The sequence below is a fragment of the Rhipicephalus microplus genome, chromosome 5 (genome assembly GCF_043290135.1).
Source record: "Rhipicephalus microplus isolate Deutch F79 chromosome 5, USDA_Rmic, whole genome shotgun sequence".
Taxonomy (NCBI): Eukaryota; Metazoa; Arthropoda; class Arachnida; order Ixodida; family Ixodidae; genus Rhipicephalus; species Rhipicephalus microplus.
Window position 1 is genome coordinate 23,049,833 of NC_134704.1, and position 27,241 is coordinate 23,077,073.

Genomic DNA, 27,241 nt, shown 5'->3' on the forward strand with positions numbered 1-27,241 from the left:
TCTATCGCACCGACTTAAATTACGCGCTCTTTATGGGTAGCTTGAATTTCGATTTCGGAGCAACTGCGCGACTGCAAAAAAAAAAAGAAATCCAGCTGAAACATCCTATAACTACTTTTGTTCTAAATTCGTTCTGTTTTGTTGTTTTTGCGCGGAAGTTTAATGTCACATGAAATAGCTTTGCAAGCAACGAGCTGCAGTTTGATGGCCAGGGGGCGCATGGGTCGTTTCTCGTTTCTTTCCCGATTGCCTTTTATCTCGCCGTCAACCACGCCTCGCGTCAAGCTGCGTTTAATTGCACCTATTATTGCTCGACCGGTGACACAGACTCGGTTTTCACAATGACGGACGCGGTAGACCCCGACAAGGCGACGAAAAAGTTGGTCCACGCCGGAATTCCTAAGGCGGAATGCCTGGTAAGTCTGGTCGAGTTGCGCCGGCGTGCTCTCTGACATCGGTGTTGTGTGACGTACAAACTGTGCTGCCGAGTGTTGTGAGTGTGCAATACGTTTCAGGACGATATGGAGGAATTCATGGCGAGAGAAGAGAACCAAACCATAGACGCGGCTCTTAGAAACCTCGACGAGCAGCACAGTAAATACAAGTTCATGGAGTTAAATCTACTCCAGAAGAAACAAAGGTGGGAGCTCCGCTCTTTTCTTTTTATACGTGACTGCTACACCGTAGAATTAATCGATGCTTGCTATTACCTTTCGTTCCTAGAAACATATACAGACGGCAAGGTTCTGTATCAAACTGCGCATGTGCGTGCAATGTGTTTCAGGTTAAAGACCCAGATCCCAGAAATCAAAACGGCGCTGGAGATCGTCAAACTGCTTATAACGAAAAGGGTATGGTGCTTAAACTTTTGTACGTCCGTTTGTTAAATTTTGAAATGCATAAATGAAATGAATGTTTCGGCTGGCACCAGTGCGTGCTGCATATATCTGTTGTTGCTGGCTGTTTAATAATTTGCGCAGTGTAGTGCACAACCCGCGACGTAACAAAACCAGTGAGATTGTTGTGTGTATCAGGAGAGCCGTGCTAATGTGCGTTTAATGTACTAGCTACAAGTCGTACTGCTGGCTGCACAAAGTGTCTTGTCGATGTGAATTGAAGTACATGGCAATTTGATGGCCTGGGACAAAATCGCTAGAAAAAAGAATGGCGTTTGTTGAAATTAATGTCGATTATCATTGATAACGTATCCTGAAGACGAAGGTGCGTTTGTGCATCGACTCTAGAAACGTGTGTAATATTACCTAACAGGGACCCTGTTACCACATGCATCAATTTTAAGAAAGCATTTCGAAGAGTTATAATTTGTAAAAATGTTTTATTGGCCTGCCCGAACTTGTGTGAAGGTCTCTGTGGTTGTCCCCATTCGAATGACTGCGTGAATAGCTTGTACAATACATGTGCCAGTTGGGCGTTTTGTTTACTATAATTTAATTTCAAAGCAGTCAACTAACTTTGTTGGTGATTGTCCTCAGGATGCCTCCGAAGACATGGAGACAAAGTTCATGATGTGTGAACAAGTTTACTCCAAGGCTGTCATACCTCCGACCGAACGAGTCTGCCTTTGGCTTGGCGTAAGAGTTTTGCATATTTTTTTTTAGTGTTTCTACACATTGTCGTGGCTTTGGTGAAAGCCCTAGCGTGTGATTAGTACTAGTATTTACGGTACATGAACACCCCACGGCAATGCGGTTGTGCATGTGTGGCTGTGTTGAGAGGGTTGGAGTTGGCCTTACAATCAGTTTTTTTATCTTTGTGGACCAGGTTTTTGCAAATCACTCGCACACAAACATGTTGAGTTGTGGACTTCACTGAAGGTCTTACAGTAGAATCTTGGTAGTACAAACTCGGCTGACACGAAATTCAGCCCGATACGAATTTGTAAAGTTTCTCAATTGAATTGTGTGTAATGGGGCCTAATTCAGATGATTGAAACACATTTTCGTGTCGTTTTGGGTGATACAAACTTCGGCACCAAAACTGTCAAGCGACGGCAAAATGTAGTGTGTAACAGAAGTTTCAGAGGTACACGTGTAGCCAGTGTACAAACTGTGAGATCCATGGTGGTTATAATTTCCCAGAAGCACTGTGTACAAACTCGCTGTCATCGTCAATGCGATCATGTGTGGCGATGATGAAACTGCGACTGTACACATGCATATAATGGACTAGAAGGGGGGAGGTGCCATCATGGCAGCTCATTGATGATACTGCTCTGCTCGCCTGCGAACACATAGCTGTCTATTGTGTTTCTGTGGTCATTTTTTCAAAGCATGGTTTGTTCTATTGTCAATATTGACTCGGACAACAAATAATGTTGGTCAAGTAAAAAGTGCCCTCACACCACGGGCCTCGGTAGAAAGTGGTAAAGGGACACTGCAAACAGCATAGCTTTCTTATGTTCAGACTCTTAAGTGCTGTGGGGAAAAATGCCCATCATGTTTTCGTGAAGAGCCCAGGCTCGTTTTGTTTTTTTCTCTCTCTACTTTTCCTATCTGTTCTACTTCTTGGCACACTTATAGTGGCAGCAGCACACATTTAATACTGTATTTTCATGCGTATAGCCATCACCTGCACATAATTCGCACCCCCACTTTTTAGATCACCGAGAAAGAAAAATTTATGCGTATTGCCTGCACGTTTTATATACAGAAAAGGGTGCTCAGAAGCTACTGCTCAAGCAGTAGAGAGCCCTTGTCGCTTCATAAAGCAGTGCAGACATCCGTGACTTGCACGGAATCGGGAAATTGGCCTGGCTCCCTCGACTGTAGTCGGCACGCTTCCACTTGTGCCATCTCGGTCGATACGGCGTGACCCCTGCTTCTCACATCTTCGATTGACTTTACTAGCTGCATCTCTGGCTCAAGATAGGCGCCAATTTTTGGTGGTGCGCAGCTTGTAGGCTTTCTTATTTCTCCACTGGCGCATGCAGGACTCGTCCACATCGCCTCGCCGCGGTGGTCTAGTGGCTAAGGTACTTAGCTGCTGACCTGCAGGTCGCGGGATCGAATCCCAGCTTCGGCGGCTGCATTTTTGATGGAGGTGGAAATGCTGTTGGCCCGTATGCTCTCATTTGGGTGCATGCGAAAGAACCCCAGTTGGTCGAAATTTCTGGAGCCCCTCACTACGGCGTCTCTCATAATCATATGGCGGTTTTGGGACGTTGAGTCCCACATATCTATCTACTCGTCCACATCGGGCCCTCTACCGACTGCGCGGTTCCCGAATTGCCCGGCGACCACGATGATCTTAAGCTTTTGGTGTGCGGTGAAGGACTGCTAGATAGTGACAGAGCAGATCGAGTTAGGCTTGGCGAACGGGTCGATATGTGGAGAACTAGTGATATCAGCGAGGTAGAAAGAGATCGCACTCAGAGACAACTTTTATTGACAGCACCGTGGAAGCAACAGAAATGAGATGAAAAGTAGTACTTAAATTTACTGATATCTCATTTGCCTTGCTGAAATAAATACTGCTCTATTTATTATGAAACTCAAACGGTTTTGGGAAGTCATTGGTAAGATACAGGTATTGTTCACACTGAAAAAATGCCTTCATTTTCTTTCTATTTCTTAGACAGCATCACCTTTTCGGCAAGCCCTTTTCCAAGGTAAACATGGCGTCCATGGTGTAGGGGCACGTGGAAAGTGGTGGAGGATCACTGTGCGGCTGGAAACATCCAAAAACATACCTGTAATGTGACAGTGAAGTTTACAATGAACTACCGAATTGTCTTTTGCCAAATGTTTCTCTAAATGCTGCAATGACGCAAGGAAGCAAAATCAAAGTTGGCCGTAAGCGGCCATACTACTTGCGGAGCAACACAAATTTTTTGTGTTGCTCTGCCTCTGCAGCCTTTGCTACACTGTGAAAATGCTTCACAGCCCAACAGGCATTGCTGTGAAGCAGCACTATAGGAAAAACGCCACATATGATTCACACCCCACTTGGCCACGAAAATTTTCGGGGTTTTAGTGCGGGTTATACGCACAAACATATGGTATTATATAAAGAACTAAAGCTTCGTGGCACCTTTGGGTACTTATTATGGTTGGTCTGGACATGTGCACAAAACTTTATATTGGCTGTAGATGATCCAAGGAGCACTTGTTACACAACATGTATGTTTGACTTCTCAGACTCCTTTGAAACGCAGCCTTTGTGAAAGGAAAGGTTTCATTATTTCCAGTCATGTGCACACTGTGTGATCCGCGCACCATTCTTGCTTGTTTTTCATGTTCAAACTAAGCGAGGGGTCCTTTAAGTGCTAAGCATAATGAGATTAAAGGGCGGCAACTGATTTTTTTTCCACCCAGTTTTTTTCTGGCGCGACCAAAAGCTTACCCGTCGCAGTGTTCGCAGCTGCAGTGGTTACTCCCAAAAGCCCGTAGTTATTTTATAAGTAGTATTTTTCGATTGTAAAGGCTCTGAATACCATTGTGCTTTTTTTGTCCAGCAATGCTGAGAATTGATGGCATTGCCAGTAGCCCTTCTCGCTGCTTGTGCATGCTGTCATTGTTCTGCATTCGCAGGAGTTCCTGTAACTATGCTTAACCACATTTATTCTGAGCCTTACAACAATTTTTTTTTAAATAACAAGCCATTACAATGAAACAATGTGGCTTTATACAGATTCCCTGTATATGTACCGTGTTGCATGTGCCTGCACTCAAGGTACATGCGCCTGTATTGTGGATGGCCCGTCCCATCGTCGTTACTCTCTCGACGCATGAGCCAAGTCGAGTAACCAAAAATGTCACTGGACGTAATTTCTGAGACAATGTGTAGGTAAAAAAACCACGTCGCTCCAAATCTTAGCGACCTGAAAACTGCATGCACAGTTTCATGAGCACGTAGAAGAGTTGCTCAAGACACGCTGACGAGCACGGGCTCATTACGTCATGCGAAGGCAGCGCCTCTTTATTGTGCGCAACTAACGCAGGCTTGTAAGTACATTTTTATGGAGTAATATCTTTTACTATAAAGAAGCAATATTTGAAAACTAACATATCTACATATTTACAGGTGTGTTCAAACCAAACTTGGTGTGCAGACGCACCTTTAGATCTGGACAGTGCCGAAACAAAGACCAGAGAGAGAGCACCCAGCTCACATGAAGTGCTCCTTTTATATTCCCCGGTTCGTGTAAGCGCTTCTCGTCAAACGCCGGCTGCATGTGCCAGCGACGTCGTACGCGCTTCCTGCAGCTACCGCTCGCGTTCCTGCAGGACAGGAAACGCGTTGGAACGGTACGCCAGTGAGCGTCTCTTGCGGGCCGAATCCTTGAATTGCTAGTCGTAACAGCCCGTCCACCGCCCGGAGAGGTCACCGAAGGGCTGCAGTGTCTCTGCTCCCTGAAGTGGCTGTTGTACGCCTCCTTGGGCATCACACTCGCTATCCACCACAACCCAGAGACGCACACCACACAGCAGGTCTCACGCTAGGCACACCCTAGCATCGCAACCACTTGTAGCGCACAACAGACGCTTCGTCACAGCAGGCAACGTCCACAGCTGCAGAGACTGGGCACCACTGCTTGGTTGTTCCCTGGTCGGCCATGGCATGAAGCGACACACTCCACCCAATACCAGAACCCTCAGCTCTTCCGAGAATCGCCAGGTGTCAACTTACTTCAAGGCTTCTTCCTTAACTTTTTGCGTAACGGAAGCTTACACTGTAGTGGTGACCAGTTAACTTGACGCTTTAGAGATTGCATCCCAATTCTTGCGAGAGAAACCTTTCACATGCTCAACAGACCCTAGATAGGGATCCTTGAAACAATTTCTTTGCCACGCATGTCCCAAAACTAGCGCCAAACCACTCGGACGCCCCAAGAATTTTTTCTGCGGGTTGGAGCAAAGAAAGGGTGATATAGCCACGACCAGTGGCCACAAAACAATGATCGCTTTATTCTCGAGCGCATGCATTTTATAGCCAGATGTGATGTCATACATGCGGCGATATCTGCGTGGCAGCATGCGGTGCAGGTTGTCACATTCCTTCCCTCTCACATTTTGCAAGTTTATTTTGCTAGGTCTTTGTGCTAGAAACGATCCGATGGTTTGCGGGTTCGTGTGCTGCGCCATAACGGTTGGCTTTCCGCTGACGGTGAAGCTGACCGTGCCTCCGTTAGTGACGTCGAAGCTGCTAGCTCTGTTGGGCAGTTCACGTTGACAGGTGGTATAGGCTGTTGAACAGGAGGCGTCAGATCAGTAGCCGCCTGTTTATCTGGAACGGACATTCTGGCTGAGTTTCCTGCGGCCGACGATTTCTCCTCTGTGACTCGCTGTGCGGCGTTAAAGGGTGTCCGAGTCCGGACTTGGGATTCAGGCTTGGTGTCGGGTCCGCATGGCGCGGTCGCATGTGGTCGGCATGCGTTAGCCGAAGTTGTTCGCGCACTTCACCACGTATGTCGCAGCACTCACAACCTGATGCACCACACCTTCCTCCCACGAGGAAGGTGTGGTGCATCTTCCTCTGCTACTTTGTGTGCATCGATCTCGAAAAGTATGGTTTCAACAATGCAAGTTTTGTTCGTGGTTGTCGCTTGAAAAAAGCTCGGCGGGTGTCTTTTCCGTCACGCTAAGGTGTGTTGGGTATGTCATCCAGAAACTATCAATATTTTCCTGGAACGAATGACACGTACCTGACGATTTGCTTTCCAACAGTTACTTCGTCAGAGCACATTTCACGGTCTGTACGGTTTGTTCAGCCGCACCATTCGAAGCTGCATGGTAGGGGGGAGTGCGAATATGTTTAACGCCGTTGGTGGCCATGAAATCCGCGAACTCGGCCGAGATAAATTGTGGCCCATTGTCGCTCACTAGTGCTTCCGAGAATCCGTAAGCGGCAAAAGCACTTCGAAGCGTTTCAATTGTCTTTGTTGTAGAAGTAGAGAACATTGGCCAAACTTCGACCCACTTGGAATAGGCATCCACAAAAACAAGAAACACATTTGCACTTGTCTGCGCAATGTCTATATGGACGCATGACCAACATCTGGCTGGATAGTTCCAGGGTTGAAGTGGTGCTAACGGAGCTGCAGGTTGCACTGCTTGGCATATCTTGCACTTTTTTACGTAGTCTTCTATGGCTAGGTAAATTCCTTGCCACCACACAAAACTGCGGGCTAGCATTTTCATGCGGCTTGCCCCAGGATGTTCAGTGTGCAGAATGTCAAGCACGCGATGTCTCATTACTTTAGGAATAACAACCCCAACTCCCCATGTTAAGCACTTCTGTTACAGTGACAGTTCGTCTCTGCGTACATGATACACCTTTAGGTCTCCCGGGCACTCGCCAGGCCAACCACTCAGAGTGAAATCAGCTATACGACTTAGACATCGCCTGGACGCTTTGGCAATTTCATCGGCTGTCAGTGGAAGACACTCAAATAATGACAGGCACTCGGCTGATTCTACTCCTGCTGGCACCGCTTGAGGCAATCTGGACAAGGCGTCAGCCACGTCCATGTTCTGTTCTTACCCTTACGGTACTTAAGGCGGTACCTGTATGCTGCAAAAGTCATTGCCTAACGTTGCATGCGCGCTGCGGCCAACGTTGGTATAGGTTTTCCTTCACCTAAAATGCCAAGTAGTGGCTGGTGGTCTGTGTAAATTGTGAAGTCTCTACCATAAAGATAGCGGTGAAACTTCTTAAGACCAAATATCAGCGCCAACGCTTTGCGTTCACACTGTGCGTACTTCTTTTCCACTGCTGTGAGGGTTCGCGAAGCGAGCGCGATAGGCCTTTCTTCTCCGCTAGTTTCATGGAATATTACCGCGCCTAGCACTCCTATCGGTTCGTCAACATCATAGAAGGTGAGGACTTTGCTGCTAACGAGCAGCTTTTTCGTATCTGCGAAAGCATCGCTACATTCCTTCGTCCACGACCATTTCGTATCTTCATTTAGCAGCCGATACAGTGGCTCAGCAATTTTCACACAGTTTCTCAAGAACTTTGAGTTAAAATTCAGCATGTCCAAAATACGCTTTTAGTTCGGTGACGTTAGTGGGCTCACGCACATCAACAATCGCCCTGATTTTTGCTTCCGTGGGATAAATCCCTTCTGCTGTAACTGTGTCGCCCAAATACGTCATCGATTGTTGAAAAAACTGGCATTTGTCGATGTTCAACGTGATGTTGTATTCCCGTAGCCTTTCAAGAACCTGCTTTAGCGTTTTTTGGCATGAAACCATATCAGATCTAGCCACGATCACATCATCGATATAGCACCCTACGTGTGGAATGCCCTTTAGCACTTGATCCATCAAGGACTGGAAGATTGCGGGTGCACTAGCCACACCATATGGAAGGCGCTGAAATTGGAACAACCCCAAACTGGTGTTGACCGTCAAAAATGATGGTGACTCGAGGCTCAGTGATACCTGCTGATACACCGCCGATAGGTCGAGAACGCAGAACACCTTACCCCTTGTAATTACTGAATATAGGTCCTCTGGCCTGGGCAGCGGGTAATGGTCTGTTGTTAGGACCGTATTAATTGTAACTTTGTAGTCACCACAAAGCCTAAGGCTGCCATCTTTTTTCCTGGATTACGACAAGTAGTGTCGCCCAGTCGCTATGCGATACCTGCTGTAGCATGCCTGTTTTTACCATCTCACGGAGCTGTTCTTCGACTTTTTCTTTAAGTGCAAATGGAACTGACCTGGCTCGACAGAATACTGGCGTAGCATCTGCATTCAAAGATATCTTTGCCTCAAAACTCTTTACGGTGCCCATTGTCTGTGAGAAAACTGCAGGGTATTTCTTCATCAATGACATGGCTCTGTCCTCCGCGGTTACTTGACTTATTGCGCTCCAGTCAAGCTTGAGACGCTCAAGCCGATTCCGGCCAAGCAATGCTGGCAGTCTCCTTCCGTTATCCTTAACTACTACTATTGAAAAAATCATGCTCCGCCCTTTGTACACAACTGAAACCTCACACTGTCTCTTAAGTGGCATTTGTTCGCCGGTGTACGTGCGAAGTGTCACTTTGGTGGGCTGACATGTAACATAAGCGAAATGTGAATCATAGACATACTCTGGCACTACACTAACAGCCGCTCCTGTGTCAATCTGAATGTTCAGGGGTTTCCCTTCTACCTAAATGTTGACATCGTACGAAGAGCGTGTCACATTTATGAAATGGTATACTTCGTGCTCAGAGTCCTCGTCTGAACATTCTAAGGCATTTGTTCTCTTTGTCTCCACAGCTGTGCACATTTTTCTCAAGTGTCCCACTTTCGAGCAGTTACGGCACTTAGAGTTTTTATACCAGCATACGCTTGAAGAATGCCCTCTGCCGCATCTGTCACATCGCTCTTTCTTAGCAACGTGGCTCTTTTGAGCCTTCTTCATCCCTTTTTTCGGCTGACTCCTAACCGCATTTAATGACTCCTCTTTGTTCTTTTCTTTCATTAGCGCTGCCTCTCTTGCCGTCATTTCTCGGTCCAAGGGCAATCTTGCAGGTGCTGTCAAAGGTTAGGCTTTCTTCCACAAACAAGGCTCGCTGCGTCTCTTCATTGCGCACACCTGCAACTAGCCTGTCGCGAAGTGCATCCTGTAAGAAGTCGCCGTAGTTGCATTTCCTGGCCAAGTGCTTCAGCTTGACTATGAAATTTTCTACGCTTTCCCCTTCGCACTGAGTCCGTTTGTCGAACCTGCAGCGCTGAGCGATTACCGAGCTCTGTGGGCTGTAATGTTCTGTCAACAACGGCTTTGCTTCCTTGTAAGTTTTCTCACATGGGGAAGCCGGCACTACAAGGTTCTTCAAGACCTCATAAGCTTCTGCTCCTATTACAGTCAGGAAAACCGCTAGCTTCTTTTCCTCTTCTATGTCATTCGCGTGCACAAACAGTTCAAATCGCTCCAGGTATGACTCGAAATTCTGTGACTTAGGATAAAACTCAGCGATCTTTCCTAAGCGCGGCATTCCTGTCGGCGAGTAGAAAACGTTGAGTCACCTCTGTGCTGTCTTGTTTCTCCGTCTCCGTCCTTTGCTCAGGTTGCCTTCGGTCGCCCTTCAGCCTGAAGCTCCGCTCACTGTCACGACGTCAATGCTTTCGGTGCTTGTGTGGGGCGTTGCTCGAGGGGCGTTGCTGTCTGCTTCACGTTGCAGGCTGCGGTGTCGTACTCCGAAGCACGTACATGACCAAATGGCTTTTTCAGACGCCGAAACGCGCCTACTTTTTCGCCATGTAGTTCCTTTGCCGCACCTGCCCACGGGATTGGAGCTACCTCTTTGCCAGTGATATAGCCACAACCAGTGGCCACAAAACAATGATCGCTTTATTATCGAGCGCATACATTTTATAGCCAGATGTGACGTCATACATGCGACGATATCTGCGCGGCAGCATGCGGTGCACGTTATCACAGGGGTTCGAACCAAAGATTTTTTTCTGCACGCACGAATGCGGAAGTGTCTGAACGACCCTGACGTGCATGCACGCGCTTTCCTTTGGCTCAAAATCTAAACGACTAATTAGTGTCTTTGAGTAAGTGTTCTCTGTAATTGCAGAAGCCGCAGAAAATGCCTCAGTCTTCTCGCCACTGAAAAAGCATTGCACTGGCAATCTGTTACTCCCTTTGTCTTTTCCTACAGTTTTAGCATTGTATGCTACACAACTGAGTGTTTCAATTTGGCTATCCTGCCCATCCAAGTCGTTATTTACTGACCATGGCACCTCTGGCTGTATGCTTTTGGGTTGCGTCTGCATACTCTTTCTGCTCAGTCGAAGATACCGCATCTGCCCTAAGCCGATAAAAAACTTTCTTTACGAACGAGTCATCTGGCATTCTGCCATGCTTGGGACACCTGTCATCTCCGACTGGCAACGGAAGCTGCACTTACTAGCTTGCTCGGCCGTGTGTTCCATGTTTATTGTGCCTGGTCTATTATAAATCTCTGCATTTAGTGTACCCTGACCACCAACACATTTCGCCAAGACAATCCGAAGCTCAACCCTAAATCGTTCTATTTTTCTTTCATGAGCCGCAGCTTCCTTTTTACGCCTGGAGGGCTCTCAAACGCAAGCCGCTCTCGTTCTTTGGCTTCCTTACGCCTGGTACGAGCTCCCAACAATCGCAAAGCCTATCCTCATTCGTGCCAGAATCCTTGATTGCCTGTATCAAATGTGCCTTCCTTTGTATCATCCCCATGTCAATACCTAGCTCCTTGCACGAAAAAATTAGATCCGGTTTTGTTAACCTGTTCAAATCTCTTGTCACCTAATGCAAACTTCTGTTGCTTAAGCTGCTGTGAAGGCACCTCTAATAAACACTAGCATTCGGGAAGCTATGACCCATCTACCCCTTTGGATAAACATCACAATCTGTCCAAAACGCCTGGTAGAATCTCTACGGAAAGTGAGCACTCGCCAGGGTCGGTACCAGGAAAGAACACCACAGAATCCCACCGAATCCCGCTGCTTCCAACCAGTTAATGTGACTGAGGAGGGGACACAGGTTGTCATCCAGGCGCCGGAGCAGGAGGAACTCTTGCTGAGAACACGCGTTTTATTTGCATATTTACAGGTGTGGTCAAAGTTGGCGTTCAGACGAGCCTTTAGATCCCAGACAGTGGAGTCGAAACAAAGGCCAGAGAGATAGCACCCATCGCACACGCAGTGCTCCTTTTATGTTCCCCGATCCGTGCAAGCACTTCTTGTCAAACACCAACAGCATGTGCCAGCGGCGCCTATGCGCGTTCCCTGACGCGCACACAGGCACTGCTCGTGTTCCTGCAGGACTTGTACCGCGTTTGGATGGTACGCCGATGGGCGTCTTTTGTAGGCCAGATCCTTGCATTTGCATTGTTAGTCATAACTATATATATATATATATATATATATATATATATATATATATATATATATATAACCGTGACTTTTTTCCTTGCCCATGAAATTTTTTGCGCTACTGCCTGAATTACGACACAGGGAAGCGCATTAGGATGTGTGCCCTCCACTGGTTGCACCACTGCTGCAGTTTGTTAACCCTTACCGGTGTCACACGATGCCTGTATATATTGACACCCAAATATTTGCGACGTGATTTGCACAAAGGTGGTGCCTATGCAACTGCAACATTCCTTATCCCGTCTTGCTACTTGGCTACCAAAGGCACCTAGCGAGAATGTGTTCCTTTCTTTCTTGCAGGCAAATGTGATGCTGGAGTACTCGCTAGAAGCGGCGGAGGAGCTGCTCTGTAAGAATTCGCAGACTGCTGTGAGGAACCTCACAGAGTTGAACAATGACCTGGATTTCCTCAGAGATCAGATCACAACCACTGAAGTCAGTATCCTTAACACTGGTTGTGTCATACGGTCCCCTTTCACCGTAAAAAAGAGGAGCGCAAGTGTTGGCGGGGTCTCAGCCTCGGATACCTTGCTTATGCATGGCAGCCCTGTGCATGCACAAGGTCGTCCATGTCTACACCTCATTCAAGACATGAGCTGATGTTTAGTACATAATTTGAAAATAATTCGACAGCATGATTAGACATGTAACGGAGGAGTAGAAAGAAATGCTTGGGTTTTTATTGGCTTGAATACTAGTGAGGCGTTCACTTTATATATATATATGTGTGTGTATGTGGGTGCGTGCGTGCGTGTGTGTGTGTGTGTGTGTGTGTGTGTGGTTGACCCTATATTTATTTTATTTTTACATAATTACGGGCGAAAAATTCGGCTGCAGCAGGTGTAGAAAAAAAAAACAATAGTATAAGAGAATGAACCATATCAGGAAAAAAAAATCTGTACAAAAAAGTTTGAACGAGATAGGGAACAGTGTATAGAGCATGATAATGTCGAGTTTTGGGTGAGGCTGGAAATGAAACAGTCTTGTAAAGAACAACATGGTGAATTTGAACAATTGTGCAAGTGTTTCGGGTAATCAAGATGGCCCTGTTTCAGGAGTGGAATCGGAATAAGGTCTGGGAGGTTAGAAGAGTGTAAGAAACACTTATAAGGACGACAGATAAAGAACTTTTTTTTCTGCTGATTGTAACAACTTGATGTTCCTTCTTATGGTGGGGTTCCTTTGTTATTGATGCATACTCCATTATCATTCCTGTTAAATGACACATAAAATGCAAACTGCAGAAAATGGAGCCTTACTCCAGGAGGCTTTTGTTCTGTACTGTAGTGCATGCTCTTCTCCCATCAGTGTCTTGTTAAATATAGTTGTGTGCGGAGAGGCCCCAGCTGGATGACTGCAGCTGATCGCCTCTGTGACTAAAAAAGTAGTCCTGTTCTTGTACCCTGTAATGTTCTTCAAAGGAGGGGGGGGGGGGGGGTCACTGGCCCATTCGGTTCGTGACATCAATCAGGAGTGTGAATCTATGTGTATGTGCTGTTTGTGTATGTGCACATATGCCTTTGTGGAGGAAATGCCATAGACTTTAAAGCTGTATTCGACTATCAATATTTATTAACCTTAGATTTAGTAGCTTTCTATCATCAGCAGGTCCATCTGTGCAACTTGGCGAAGTATGGGAAAGCGACAGACGTGCACTTTTGGGCTTTGCTTCTTTTTATCAGTACCGTAGTACTTAATTTTTTTTATGGACTATAGCAATAGCTTTCACGAACAAGACTCCAGACATGTTCGCATATAAGGAAATGAAAAGTGTATACTTTATTGACATGTTTATCCAGCATGAACATTATCATGTGCTTATTATCATGTTCCCTAAAGAACAAAGCCCTCTGCAAGATATCTCCAACTCACCCTGTGCTGCACAAAATTATTGTATCTTATGCCCATGAATTTCTTGAGTTGTAATCGAATAGTCCTACTATTAGTGTGTGATGCTTCACAAATCACATGCGACAAAAATGTTCCGTACTCGTAAAGTACGAGTGGAGAGAGAGAAAAAACTTTATTATATCTATATACAGGGAGTATGTGGGTGGTGGCACGGTGCAAGCCACCCCTCACAAACACTAACTGGGCTCCTCATCACAGAAGCTTATTGGTGTCCAAAGCGATTTGGGCTCGGTTGACCTAGGCCTTCTGGCTCGCCAGGTCGGAGCAGCTGAGCAGGGCCGCCTCCCAGTTCTGCTGGGTAGGGTTCGGTTTTGGGGTGAGGCGAGGGGTTGACTGGCATGCCCACACCATGCGGAAGATGTCCGAAGACTTTTCCGCACAGTACGGGCATTTCCCTGCGCAGGCAGGAATGAGATATTTAAAAACTGCCGGGCACAGCAGTGTTTTGGTGTAAAGGCGGAAGAGTAAACACTCCTCTACCTTTGTAAGACCCTTAAAGGGTTTAGGATAAATTGAATGGCCGAATCGGTAAAATTCAGCAATTTCTCGAAATGTTTAGGTCGGATTGTGTTCGAGATCCATTTCGGCAAAGTCTGGAGGCGTTACCCAGAGAGTGATCGGGCGGGCAGCGGCGTCAGCCGTTTTATTGCCTTCGAAGCCCATGTTAGCTGGAGCCCATATGATCCTTCAGGACGTGGGGACCCTGATGTAATTGCTGTTTTGTCATATGCGGTACGTCAGGTGTGAGACATACTCGCATTGAATATTTTGGCAGGCCTCTCTCAAGTCTGTAATGACGACGCATGAGTCACGGTCTGCGGCAGCTAGTGCGATGGCGTCTTCCTTCGCATATGTTATGTCCTGTGCTTTGAATGTGAGGCCATTCACCGCGACGTTTTGGTGGACGACTGCAGCCGTGCACCACCCCCCGTGGTGAGGGCCAGAGGCGTCCGCGTAAAATATGCCGTGTTTGTTCCCATGGTGGCGAGTTAGTGCCTCCGCCCGCGCAAGGCGCCTGCCACTGTGGTCGTCACGTGTCATGTTGGCCGGAAGAGGGTGCACATGCAGGGCGTATCTCCAGACTTCCGGAATGTGTACGCGCTCCTCCGTCTCTGTTGGATGGTGGATGATTAGTCGGACTATTGGGCGGCGACCCGACGGAGTCTTTGAAATTCTCGTGTATTGATTGGTCTAGTGTGCCTCCCGGAGCTCTGCAAAAGTGTTTACCATCCCCAGGCCCATAAGGGGGCGTTTGGGCGTGGTTATAGAGAGATCAAGAGCACGCTTGTACATCTTCCCGAGAATCACTTCAAAGGCATTCTCGTCGAACTTGCGCAGGTAGAGGTAAAGAGCTGAGTAGAGGACTCTACTAGTTACGAATGCATGCGCCAGTCGCAAGGCGTCTCTACAATGTAACCCCCCGCACTTTTTGGAAACCCGGTAGATCATACGGCCCATCTGGCTCCCACCTTACGCAGTTTTGTCAATGTTGTATCGACTCGGCGATGTTTGTGAATAAACAAACCCAGTACTCTAATCTCATCATGTTCTCGGATGGGTCCCCTTTGCAAGGACAGTTCAATTTTGGTAGTGCACTTTGCCGAGAAGTGAATGTGCACAAATTCCGATTTGGTCGAGGAGCATTGAAGGCCGCAGCGGTGGGCTAGGTATCTACGATCTCCGCCGTTTGCTGCAGGTTGGCTTCTATGTCTTCTATCGATCCGTGTTTAGCCCATATGGCAATGTCGTCAGCATAAAGTGCGTGTTGTATGCCTTTAACACTCTCCAGCTGAGCCGGTAGGTTCATCATAGCCAGATTAAACAGTAGGGGTGAGAAGACCGCGCCCTGTAGGGTACCTCTTGTTCCTAATTGGTAGGGGCCGTGTTCTTCATTTTGTATTCGGATGTATGACTGTCGGTCAAAGAGAAATTGTGTAAGTTATGGAAACGTGTTGTGTCCACAGTTGGTTTGGGAAAGGTGCGTCAGAATGATGTCATGTGTGACGTGTCGAAAGTTCCTTTCAAGTCGAGGGCGAGTACTGCCTTGTCATTGAGGGGGTAATCGATGGGATTTAGAATTTCGCTGTCTAAATGAAGCAAGACATCCTGTGCGGACCGGTGCGGGCGGAACTCGGGCATGGTGTCAGCAAATTTCTGTTAGTTCTCCAAAAACTCGGATAGCCATCTCGCACCATAGTCTCCATCAGCTTTCCCGCAAAAGACGTGAGAGAGATGGGGTGAAGGTTATCCATGTTTATGGCTTTGCTGGCTTTTTGAATGAAAGTGACCAGGGCAGTCTTCCATTCGATTGGGAGGGGTGTCCCACCAAGCCAGATAGTGTTTATGTACGCGAGGAGTGCGTCGTACGCCTGGTCGGGGAGAATGGCAAGTAATTTCACTGTTACTTTGTCTCTTCCCGGTGCCATTCGTTGTTTCATTTTAGCCAAGGCCGCCTTCATGTCATGAAGCCAGAACGGCTGATCCAGCTCCGCGTTCTCGGAACCTGCATACGGGTACGCTGGCCCTTGTATGTCACGTCGGACACAGAGGTATTGATTGCGTAGTTCGCATGCTAGTTTTGAAGTGTCTTCATCGAAGGCATTGATAGCCCGTTGGAGATGTTTTTGTGTCTCCTCTGGTTTGGGTCGGATCAATCAAGGCACGAAAGAGATGCCCCGGCCGGATGACTAAAGTGCGGCAGCTGATCGCCTCTGCGACTAAAAAGTAGTAGTCCTGCTCCTGTACCCTGTAATGTTCTTCGAAGGAGGAGGCGGGGTTCACTGGCTATTCGGATCTTGACATCAGTCAGGAGTGTGAATCTATTAGTGTATGTGCACTATTGCCTTTGTGGAGGGAATGCCATGGACTTTTGAAGTTGTATTCGACTATCAACATTTATAAACTTTAGATTTGGTAGCTTTCTATCATCAGCAGTTCCATCTGTGCAACTTTGCACAGTATGGGAAAGCGACAGATGGGCACTTTTGAGCTTTGCTTCTTTTTATCAGAACTGTACTTAATTTTTTTATGGACTATAGCAATAGCTTTCACGAACAAGACTCCAGAGATGTTCGCATATAAGGAAATTAAAAGTGTAAACCATTTAAACCGGACTATAGGTCAAGTGGGAATATAGGTCAACCCCCAAGTTCAGATTACCGGAAAAAAAAAAAAAGGAAAACAACCCAAAACTCTTAAACGACATTTATTTGCAAATTGGGCGCACCGCACCCCAATCGTCATAGCTCTCTTTAACCACAACTGCAACTGTTCCTACTCGTCAGACGAACCACCACTGTCTTCTGAAGACGAGAGTTTGTCTCTGGTCGCCTCCCACAGTGCGTTATCTTCCGTGCCATACAGCGAGTTGCTGATGGAAAATTTCTTAAAAGCATTATCCACCATGGAATCTGGCTAGGAATGCCAGGCGGAAAGCACCCAGCTACAAACAATTGCAAGCGGAGGCCTCTGTAGGCGGCCCGTCGGTGTCTTCGGGTTTTCGCCGGACATCCACTTTTGGTACTCCAGCCGCACTCGGCCCTTGAATGGCTTGTTTAGCACAACATCGATCAGTGATAGGGTGGACGTCATACCACCTGGTATAACGGTGAGGTCCGTTTTTTCATTTCCCAGTGCGCACTTCACAGCGTCTGTTAAGTGACCACGAAACGCATCTAACACCAGCATGCTGCAATGACACAGTGGTGCAGCTGTCAGACAGTTCCAGACTACTCGTATCCATTCGAGCATCGTGGCCTCGTTCGTGTATCCTTTTTTGTTGACGCGAATGGCAACACTTCCTTTGGCATCGTCTTACGTTTGATAATGATGAAGGGCCGAAGCTTTCTACCATCTGCCATGCCAGCCAGCATGACGGTGAAGCACGAGTGCTCATTGCCAGTGGACAACAGCTTCATATTCTTGGCGCCACGCTGCATGATCATGGTCAATGAAGGCATGTCAAACCACACAGGGATCTCATCGGCATTGTCAATCTGCAACATCATTCAGTTGTTCTGCTCCCGAAGCCGGTTCACGAAGCCCTGAAAGTTTATAAGCTTGTCCTCGAACTCCTTTGGAAACTTCTGACACATAGATGCGCGCCTCCAGAGAGAAAATCCTTTGCCTCTCATGAATCGACGCACCTAAGAGTTTGGTGCACGAAGCTCTTCTCTCGTGAGCCCAGCTTCTCGAGCGAGTTGCATAGCTTTCTTCCAAATGGTATCCACGGTCACTGGGAGCAAGCACGCGGGAACTTCCCACACAAAGTTTCCTAGCGTATCTTCCAGCTGCTGATAAACCGCACTTCGCCCACGAAATGACATTTTCCGTGGATTGCACATCTGCAGTTTCCCTTTCTGCACCCTCCAATAGCGCACGCTTTTTTCTGATACACTGAAGCGGTGCTCAGCAGCCATATTCCCATTCGCTTCTGCGGACTCGACAACCTCTAGTTTAAACGCAGCTGAGTACTGCCTTCTCGTACCGCTACTCATATTCAGTGAACGAAAAAAAGACCACTAAAAATGAAACGCAATGTCAAGCGGAGCGAAAGCTTGAAACAGAACGGAGGCAAATCACGAACACAAAAAAACCAGACAAGAAAGGAAAAAAAAAACTGCTATTGGATTTGAATGCGAATATGGCCGCGTCAGCTTCTAATGCACATGCAAGCCACATGTTGCCAGACAGCGGTGCACTGTCGGCTAGACACCGCTATATAAGATGAGGGGCGACTGTAGCTCGTTGTTTTATCGAAAATATCTCGACTTATATTCTGGTTTATACGATACTTGTATTGCCGTGTTTATCCAGCATGAACATTATCATGTGCCTATTATCATGTTCCCTATAGAACAAAGCCCTCTGCAAGATATCTCCAGCTCACCCTGTCCTGTAAAAAATGATTGTATCGTATGCCCATGAATTTCTTGAAGGGGTCCTTCAACACTTTGAGTTGTAATTGAATAGTCCTACTATCAGTGTGTGATGCTTCACAAATCACATGCCACAAAACTTTTCTGTACTTGTAGAGTACGAGTGTATTTGGAGGTATTTCTTGCACACATTAAATGCTTTCTCTCTTTTTTCATACTAGCACATGTGCTAAAAGCTGCGTGTGGCGGGAAAAGACAAGGCAGCAAGAAGATGCCTCCCTTTGTCAGCGCACGTCATGATATTGAGCGTTTTTTTCTCCCTTTTGTCATTAGTTTTCCTTCTAACACACGGCTTACTTTGAGTGTGACAGTGATGTTGCCACAGCGCCTATTGTGCCAAAGTATGCTGGTTGCTACAACATCGTGCTGCATTTGCTGAACATTTGGCTATTCTGCGCCGAACCTGTGCCAATCAGACTCGGAAACTACTTACGATTCCTCTATTAAAAGCAACATTGCGGAGGACCCTACGTACGATGTATCCGGGTCATGTTGAATTGATCAAAAAGGTCACTGTTGCAATACAGTCAATTTTGGGTTTCATGTACTACAAATGCAGCGTGAAATAATCTGAAAAGGTGAAGTCATGTTTTTTTTTTTTTTTTTCATCTCACGCAAACAGTCAAATTACAGCTGAAATAGTTTCAGTGCCTCCCAGTAGACTTATGAGGGATTTTAGTGCACGGCCAGGCTTTCGTAAATGCTTTCGAGACTTGCCACAACTCCTTAATCATGTGCCAACCACCAGTTGCAAATTTGCATCTCATTATGAGTGCCTTCGATACCAGCAAAGCGTGGATTAAATTATGGCTGTCGCGCATATAGAGCATTTGGAAACAATTCGGCATTTTAGGAGGGTAAAAGCAGACTAGTCATTCTAATTGTTCCGACTTCCCTGATGCGTGTGTTCCAGTTAACGATGCAATATCTCCGTCGACACGCAGCATTTGCTGCTGCGTGATGCTGATTGTTTCTAGTTGTGGGAAGCACATCGCAAACCCATTTGGAATGTACTGCCGATGTGCTTGCTGTGTCGTGCACTTGCTTTTGTCATGTAAGTGTTCCTGATGCCCGCTCTGCTCTTGACAGCACACGGACGTGGCGATGACGATCTGCTTTCGTTAGGGAAGCAGTGTTGCACGAAGAGGCAGCGTGAACCGCGGCGCAGCGCTTTCAGGTTCTTGCATATTAAAAGCATGCAGTATGCTTACAACTATGCCACGCCACATATACTACCAAGCAGTTAACTAAAGATGCTTATCATAAAGGGATGTGAGCTAACAAATTGTACTAATGCATTTCCTGCATTTCCACCATCCTGCCTCTATGCATCTCCAGTGCTTATCACTAAAGACATCGCCACACTGCGCTGTGATCGAGCCCCTTTTAATTTTCGGTCTGCTTATCCCCATACCACATAGGAATTGAGGCAGACCTGACTTTCGGGTATTGCTGCGGTGACAAGAAAGCACACATTCAAGCCCATGAAACGATAGACGTAGCAGGGGTGGGGCTTTAAGTAAGGCTTATTTTGGATCTGAAATGTGAGTGGACAGTTCTAAAAACCTAGCACCTAAGAAATTCCAGAGGTCCTTGTACATTGCTGTGTAGGGGGCTTGCGGCTATCCCACGAGAGCATTTGAATAATTAAGCGTGTCTGAAAACTTTGGCTTCCGTAAAAATTGGCATTTCTCTGTACTTGCGAATATTGACGTGGCTGGTGCGCACGTTGCTTGGTGCTCGCCAAGAAGGCTACTAGACATCACCGAAGTTCCTCGCACATGCTGTGGCTACCAAGGTCCTTGTAATTCTCTAGTTAGGCAAATTTTGCGGTTGGCGGTCATGCATCAAATACATAGACTCTGTTTTTGCTTGGGATGACATGAAAAAAATCAGATGTATGGGTTTTGAAATTTTCGACATCATGCCAGGAAATGTTGGCATAGAATTCAAAAATGAAACTGCAAGGTTGGTTTTCCTTGCTAGTAACGAACTTAGTGAAATATATGGCTTTACAGGTTTTCAGAGTATAGTCTGTTATTCTAAACCAAGTCAATGTTTCCCTTTAGTGTCCCTCTTCAAGCCACACGTGTTTTCCTCTATAGCTATTGATAAAACTCTCAGGTGGCATCACAGACGTTTCTGTGATATTTTTTCTGTTCAGTGATGTACAAGCTAATCTGTGATAATCATGTCACATAGAGTCATTATATAACAAGGTGCTATAGTTTAATATTTTACCATTAGCTTCTTTTTTAGGTCATGTAAGCCATAGATAACATTTACAATTCTGTGCATTTTATATTTTTGTTATTCTTTAATAGTGTGCAGCAAATTGTGTATTTATCGGTCGTCTGTCAATGATGCAGTACACCTCTTAAAATTGCTGCTACATAACGTATTGCAAAAGCCTGTTCCACTGCTTCAAAATGCATTTTTGTCTGCCCCAAAACAGCTTAATTAAGCCGGTGGCATCACTGGTGTGATCACTAGCATGTGATCGCATCCCAATGCAGTCACTGTAACTATGCAACTCACTATGCTCAAATCTCAACGGTAGTAAGCCTTGGGTCTGTGGCATCATTTGTTGAGCCAAGAGGAATCGGTTTCCAGCTGAATTTTAGTATTAGAAATTCCAGGCAATAAGCTCCGCTATAATGTTTAACTCGCATTTCCTCGGGAGCCGCGACTACCAATCGGTGACGTTTTTTTTTACCATGCTCAGAAAGTGCTACAAGGCCCATTTATTATCGATTTCGTTTGCCGACAAAGGCGGTGCTTCCCATCTTAGTCTTGATTCCTGTGTTTTAACTAACCATGTGTTGTCTTTCCTTCTTGTGACATGGCCTGCTCAAATTATCGCCTTTTAAAATATATTAAAAGATCAGCCTTTCGTTTGTTGTCGAATCCACGGTGCTGTTTTTCTATCTCTTGGAGTTATGCCTGTCATTTTTCGTTCTATTGTGCGCTAGGTGGTCCTCAGCTTCTTTGTTATTCCCTGGGTTTCTGCACTATGTATTATGACTGGCAAAATACTAAAATTGAACACTTTCTGTTTTCGTTGGATTACATGCCTAGACTTCTCTATAGACTGTTTTTTGTGCAGTGGCAAACGGGCGCTGTCCCGTTTGAACACGTGATCTAACGACCTCCTTTCCACTTCACTGTTGCCAATGGCCGACTGATTCGCCGATCCCGGGTTGAATGCCAGAAAAGCGGGCGCAGTGATTATTGGTTTAAGTGTTGACATGGCAGACAGAGCTGCGAGCGTTGATCGCCCGGCAGCGCACCGGGCTCGGCAAACTGCTAACAAGACATATTTTCTTGCTACATTCGCACGCGCCCGCATAGTCGGCGCTGTCTGTTTCTCGCCGTAGGCTGAAGGGCAATGTCCATCACACGCCACATCTCGGTAGCATCGCCAAGAAGGAGGCCGTGGTGTTTCGATGCAGTGGTGCCATCTAGATTTGCTTAGAAAAACTAGCTGTTGAAAATTTTCTAGCCTAGGCCCCATATTGTTCGGAGGTTGCATTTGTCTGTCACGAATTCTCGCTCTTTCATCATACTTCACAGCATTCATCTTCAACCCTATTTTGGCACTTTCTAGGCTTAATTCTTGGAACGTATTTGCAATTCATCACCGTTGATGCTGGCAAGCACGATGTTGACGGCAAAGCAAGTATTACATAGGTATTCTTTGTTTATCTTCACTCCGTCTTCCCAATCTAATCATTTTATACTACTTCTATCCAAGCAGTGAATAGCTTCAGAGGCATTGTGTCAGGCCCCTGTTTGTTTTTATTCTGGAGGAGCAGAATAACTGTGCAATATCTGTATATATAGGCTATGGTCATCACATGTCATTTATGTTTCAACCCCACAAACTTCACTCACTACTACCAACTGTTTATTGTTAATAAAAGAACCAACATATAAAAATGGTAATGCACATCTGCATAGGCCACCAATAAAACATCCAAATACGGTTTTCGAGTCAGTTATGCAGAAGTCAAGACGGGGAACACGCACACACAAAAAAACTGCTTGTGATTTTTTTTAAATAATAGGCCCCAAGTTATGCTTCACTTTCACGGGCTCTGCCACAACGTAAAGAAGGTCGCTGCCAGACATGGCATGCTGCCGGTTTTTTCGGTGCCTGAAAAACTGAAAACTGTGCCCATGCATATGCAATGATAGGAAGTGCGAGTGACAGAACAAAGCTTGAGAAACCTTCGTGTTCTGCAGAGGCTACGTAGAGCCTCTGTAAGACACACTACTGATGCATAGATCGGCAAAACCTGTGGAGCTCACTCGGACTCGCCAAAAGTTTTCTGGGCCAAACTCACTCGGACTCACACCCACGAAAATTTTCTTCAACTGCACTCACTCGGACTAAGACTCTCCTAACTATTACTCGCCCAGACTCACTAAAGTCCAACTCGTCGATTCATGCAAGAGTTTGCCAACTTATGCACTGATGTAACTGACCATTGGGTATGAGAAACACCAGTGTGCCTTAGTTGAAATAAGGGGTGATGAAAACGCATACGTGGTACTCTGCTTATAAGAGAAGTCTCCATATAAACAACAAGAATTGTTGCCTGGGACAAGTCTCTTATAAAGGGGCTTAACAGTACTCCATACTATTATTCTTTCAAAAAAGTTTATTTGAAAAAACAACCAAAAAATGTTTGAACGACTGGCAAATGAAGAATACACAAAGACTCTATATATATATATAAATAATTAATAATAACAATAATAATAAAGACAAGTACAGATGTGCATTTTGTTGTGCATGTTGCAGAATGTGGACCATCATTTTCATAGGCGCATGTGTCGCTTACCGCACATGCGTTGCTAAAGACCTACTTTATCAAAAAGAACAAAAAGACTGCAGTTTTTATGAGAGTGCACACAATGGCCCTGCTGAATCAAAATGGCCTTTTCTCGATTTTCAGAATAGGGGCGGAGCAGCTGCGCCGTTGTGCGCCAAACTTGTGCATCTGTGCCATCCCGTGCCAAATCACCCCTGCTGCGCCAAACTAGCTTATCAGGGCCATACTATGCTGCAGCATCCGAATTGAGCCACATGGTGCGAAAGCCATCAAGCCTCTTTTTGGAAGTGTGTTTACGAAACGTCTTCTTTTCGGTTTCATTGAAATGGCTTTAGCTTTGGTTTCGTTACGGCTACGATTATTCCAGAAGCAGCCGTGAACTTTGAAGGGCGTAGTCACCATATATGGCAGGCATCACAGAGCGAATGGCTTGTAAACACCTCCATGTGATGCGCTCTGGACGCAAAGAGACTGCAAGAAGAGGATCTCTACTTGGCACGGCAGTGTTCTCCTACGACAATGTTTTTTTAGAGTTGCGGGATATCGGATCTATTAAAGAGTTAGCTGCCAGCCTTGCAATTTGTTCATATATCAAATTCATTGCTTTGCCCTTCCAGTGAAACTGTCTTTTTTTATAACTTGGCGGCAGCGTGCGGAAAAAAAGAGGGCGATGACAGTAACTGTGCTAAAAAAAAAAAAGCAATCGTGGTGTACAGTTCCTAAACAGGCCTAGCAAAGACAGGTGAACAAGACTGTGCATCGAGCATATGCACGTATTCTCGTGAATTTGGCTGCTGCGCTTCATTATACAGTGCTTATCGACGCGGCAGTTGATGCTCGCACATTCAGGTTTTAAAAAATAAACGGCTGTACATAGCTAAAAAACTCGCAGTAAGGGCGAAGCAATGAATAGAATAGCAACGAATACGACTCTTCTAAATCCGAAATCTTGCGTAGCTCTACAAAATGCTGATGTACAAGAATACCGCCACTTCAGAGAGAGCAACACTTTTCGCACAGTTTCTTCGCGATGAGAGCGATGAGAATGTAGCGCATATAGAAGTATACGAGAGCCGCCCATTTATGAGTGCCGAGCTGGCATCATGGTCGCCAGCGATTGCGACCATGACCTTGAAGCAAAATCCACAGTTGTTGCTTAAGCAACACACCCCTCCCCTCCCTTGCTTTCTTTCATGCTCTCTTAAAACGGGCGTAGTGCTGCTTTCACTACAGGCATCCCGGGTGAAGGGATGTTATTGCATGGTCTCTCGTGACAAAAATGGGCCGGCTCGTTTGATCTCTACTTCAGCCGTGTTCGTCGCCCCCGCTCGCTCGCACGCTTTTACTCTTGGATGGAACATACGATTAAGCTATCAATTTGAACTTAATACGGGACGTGGCGGCAGCAGCAAAAACGCGTCGAGAGTGTCCATACAATCCCTGTCGCAATAATAAGGCACAATTTAGCTGAGTGTTTGAGGAATGCAGCATTGGATGAATGTTTTGCATGTGCTGTGTTACAAAGCTTCATCTGCTCTGAATGTTCTGACTGCTCTAAACTTGCTCAAAACGGCCCTTCTGGCTGCTCCAAACTTCTTTTTGGCTGACCCAAGCCTGCTACGAAATGCACCATTGCTTGCTCCCAGAACTACTTCCATACCCATGTATCCTGTTCCACCCCGGTCAGAAGCATGTAGTCATTATTAGTTTAAGCAAGCAGTAAAGTTTTCAAATCATCACAGAGCTCCTGCAACATCACAAGCATGGCAGAAATTCTGAACAGGAAATAGCGATTTTCCTGAGGCCAGATGGTCAGTTGTGGTTAGGAAGAGGGCAGTGTGCTTACTGTTCAGCTGTATCATTTGTAAGTTGGTGAAAAGGGGGAGTCAACAAGCATTTCCGAAACAGCTTTTCATTTAAAGGTATCCTTTCATTAACAAAACTTTAGCACAATCTACAAGCAGTTGACTGGGTAGAGTTCGTACAGGCACTGCACTGCAGATGCTACTGTCGGACCTTTTCCTTTGTAATCGAATATAACTTCAGAAGTCCATGGCATTTCCTGCTCAGAAGCGGATGTAGACAAGCCTGCACCAACCGGCACATACTTCACACTAACACCATGAGCCGAACTGCCAGTGACCGTGCCTTCGGAGAACATATCCGAGTGCATGAGTTGGACTGTTTCTTCAGTGGTGGAGGCGTTTGGCTGCTGCACTTCAGTCGTCGGGTCAGGGCCTCTATGGACTGCTTGTTGTATTCGACTACAGTAATATAAACCATATGTGTTAAATGTAGCTTTAAAGTGAGGTTGCTGTGTCTGATCACTGCTTAGTTGAGCTAGACTAATGCAATAATTCACGTAGCCTAATCTTATTTCTGTCACGGCCATTTGATCTGTTCCTGGCCAGTCCAAGTGTGGTGATGAGGTAAGTGGAGCAGTGTTTGGGCCATTGATGAAGCGCAAGATTAATACTGTGTAGCACTAGGACTATTTTGTTATGACTGCTATGATCTGCCAATGTATTGTCCTTAAAAAAACGAAGGAAATAAGTATTACATCTATCAGGTGTACTTAGTGCTGCTTATATCTGTACCCATCTTTAAGCCGTCTTTTGACGTCTGCATTCGCTTAAAATATGTCCCAGAGAATGTTTCACTAACACGACATTTATTTGTTTATTTACTGGCTACTGAGAACATGTCAATACATGTTTATGCTGTTACTTGTACTTGACTGATCGCTCTTCAGATATGGCAAGACTCCACAACTGGAACGTGAAAAAAGTGCAGGCGGAAAAGCTGAGTGCCCAGATGTCGGCTTGAGTGTCACGGACACCGTTATGCAAGCAACTTTCTTATTGCTAACAACTTCTTCAGTGGTGGTGTTGCGGAAATCGCCAACGAATCCGCCTAAACAGTTGACGCACAGCCGTCATCTTGTGAAGAGTGTCCATACACTGTGCTGCGGGCTTGCACCGATGCGCTGAATATAAGTTATTGCTACATTTGTAAGACCTGACCAAAGGTTTAGAAAATGGTGAATAAAAAAGGATTTGTTTCAACTAATTGTGTGCATCTGTACCTCTTTGTTCTCGTTGTGAACTCGCACATGGGCCGCACTACCTGTGCTCATGAAATTTCACTGGTGCACACAGGGGCACCATTGCGTCATTTCATCCTATTGTCACAGTGCCTGGGTGGTTTAATTTGCCTAAAATGGCATAAATTGTTCAATAAAGAACACATACTTGTATACATTTGCACACTGCAAACCAGAATACTTGCTTTGATATCACGTTGTGCCTAAGCATATGCCATGACGAGCGGAATGGGCAGTACTCTGCCACGCTTATAGTTGCATTTTGCTATTGTGAAAGTAACTATGTTATAGCACGATACGGTAACATACAGCGACACTGTTTACATGTTGTGCACTGCCCTTAGTACGAAGCAAGCTTCCACTCTTTTCCGGCAAGTGTAATGGAGTAATTCATGCCGATACTTGTCTGTTTCCCACTATCAGCTAAATGCAACGTCTGTTACAGAAGTATCTGACTTTATTTTTTTTCCGAGCACCTGATGGATTTGAAACAAGCGCGCTTGCATCAGTCGACCTTGAACATTCGTGCGCGTGCGTGAATTTTTTTCCCGCCTGCCAACAGCGTCAGTCGCA

At 46.0% G+C, this 27,241-nt stretch overlaps 1 protein-coding gene across 1 annotated transcript; it reads left to right on the forward strand.

Annotated features, from left to right (window-relative positions):
- The first annotated feature begins 229 nt into the window (after positions 1-229).
- LOC119174894 (prefoldin subunit 3) lies at positions 230-26,634 on the forward strand. Its single transcript, XM_037426019.2, has 6 exons — positions 230-416; positions 516-640; positions 785-851; positions 1,494-1,592; positions 12,180-12,318; positions 26,318-26,634. Exons 1-6 carry the CDS (start codon positions 342-344, stop codon positions 26,389-26,391), a joined length of 579 nt encoding a protein of 192 aa, XP_037281916.2. The 5' UTR covers positions 230-341; the 3' UTR covers positions 26,392-26,634.
- Positions 26,635-27,241: the final 607 nt, after the last annotated feature.

Bases quoted from the DNA above. Each gene is read 5' to 3' on its own strand.
- LOC119174894 (XM_037426019.2), top strand. From the start codon at position 342: ATGACGGACGCGGTAGACCCCGACAAGGCGACGAAAAAGTTGGTCCAC. The intron at 417-515 runs GTAAGTCTGGTC...AATACGTTTCAG, and splicing joins TTCCTAAGGCGGAATGCCTG to GACGATATGGAGGAATTCAT. The intron at 852-1,493 runs GTATGGTGCTTA...GATTGTCCTCAG, and splicing joins AACTGCTTATAACGAAAAGG to GATGCCTCCGAAGACATGGA.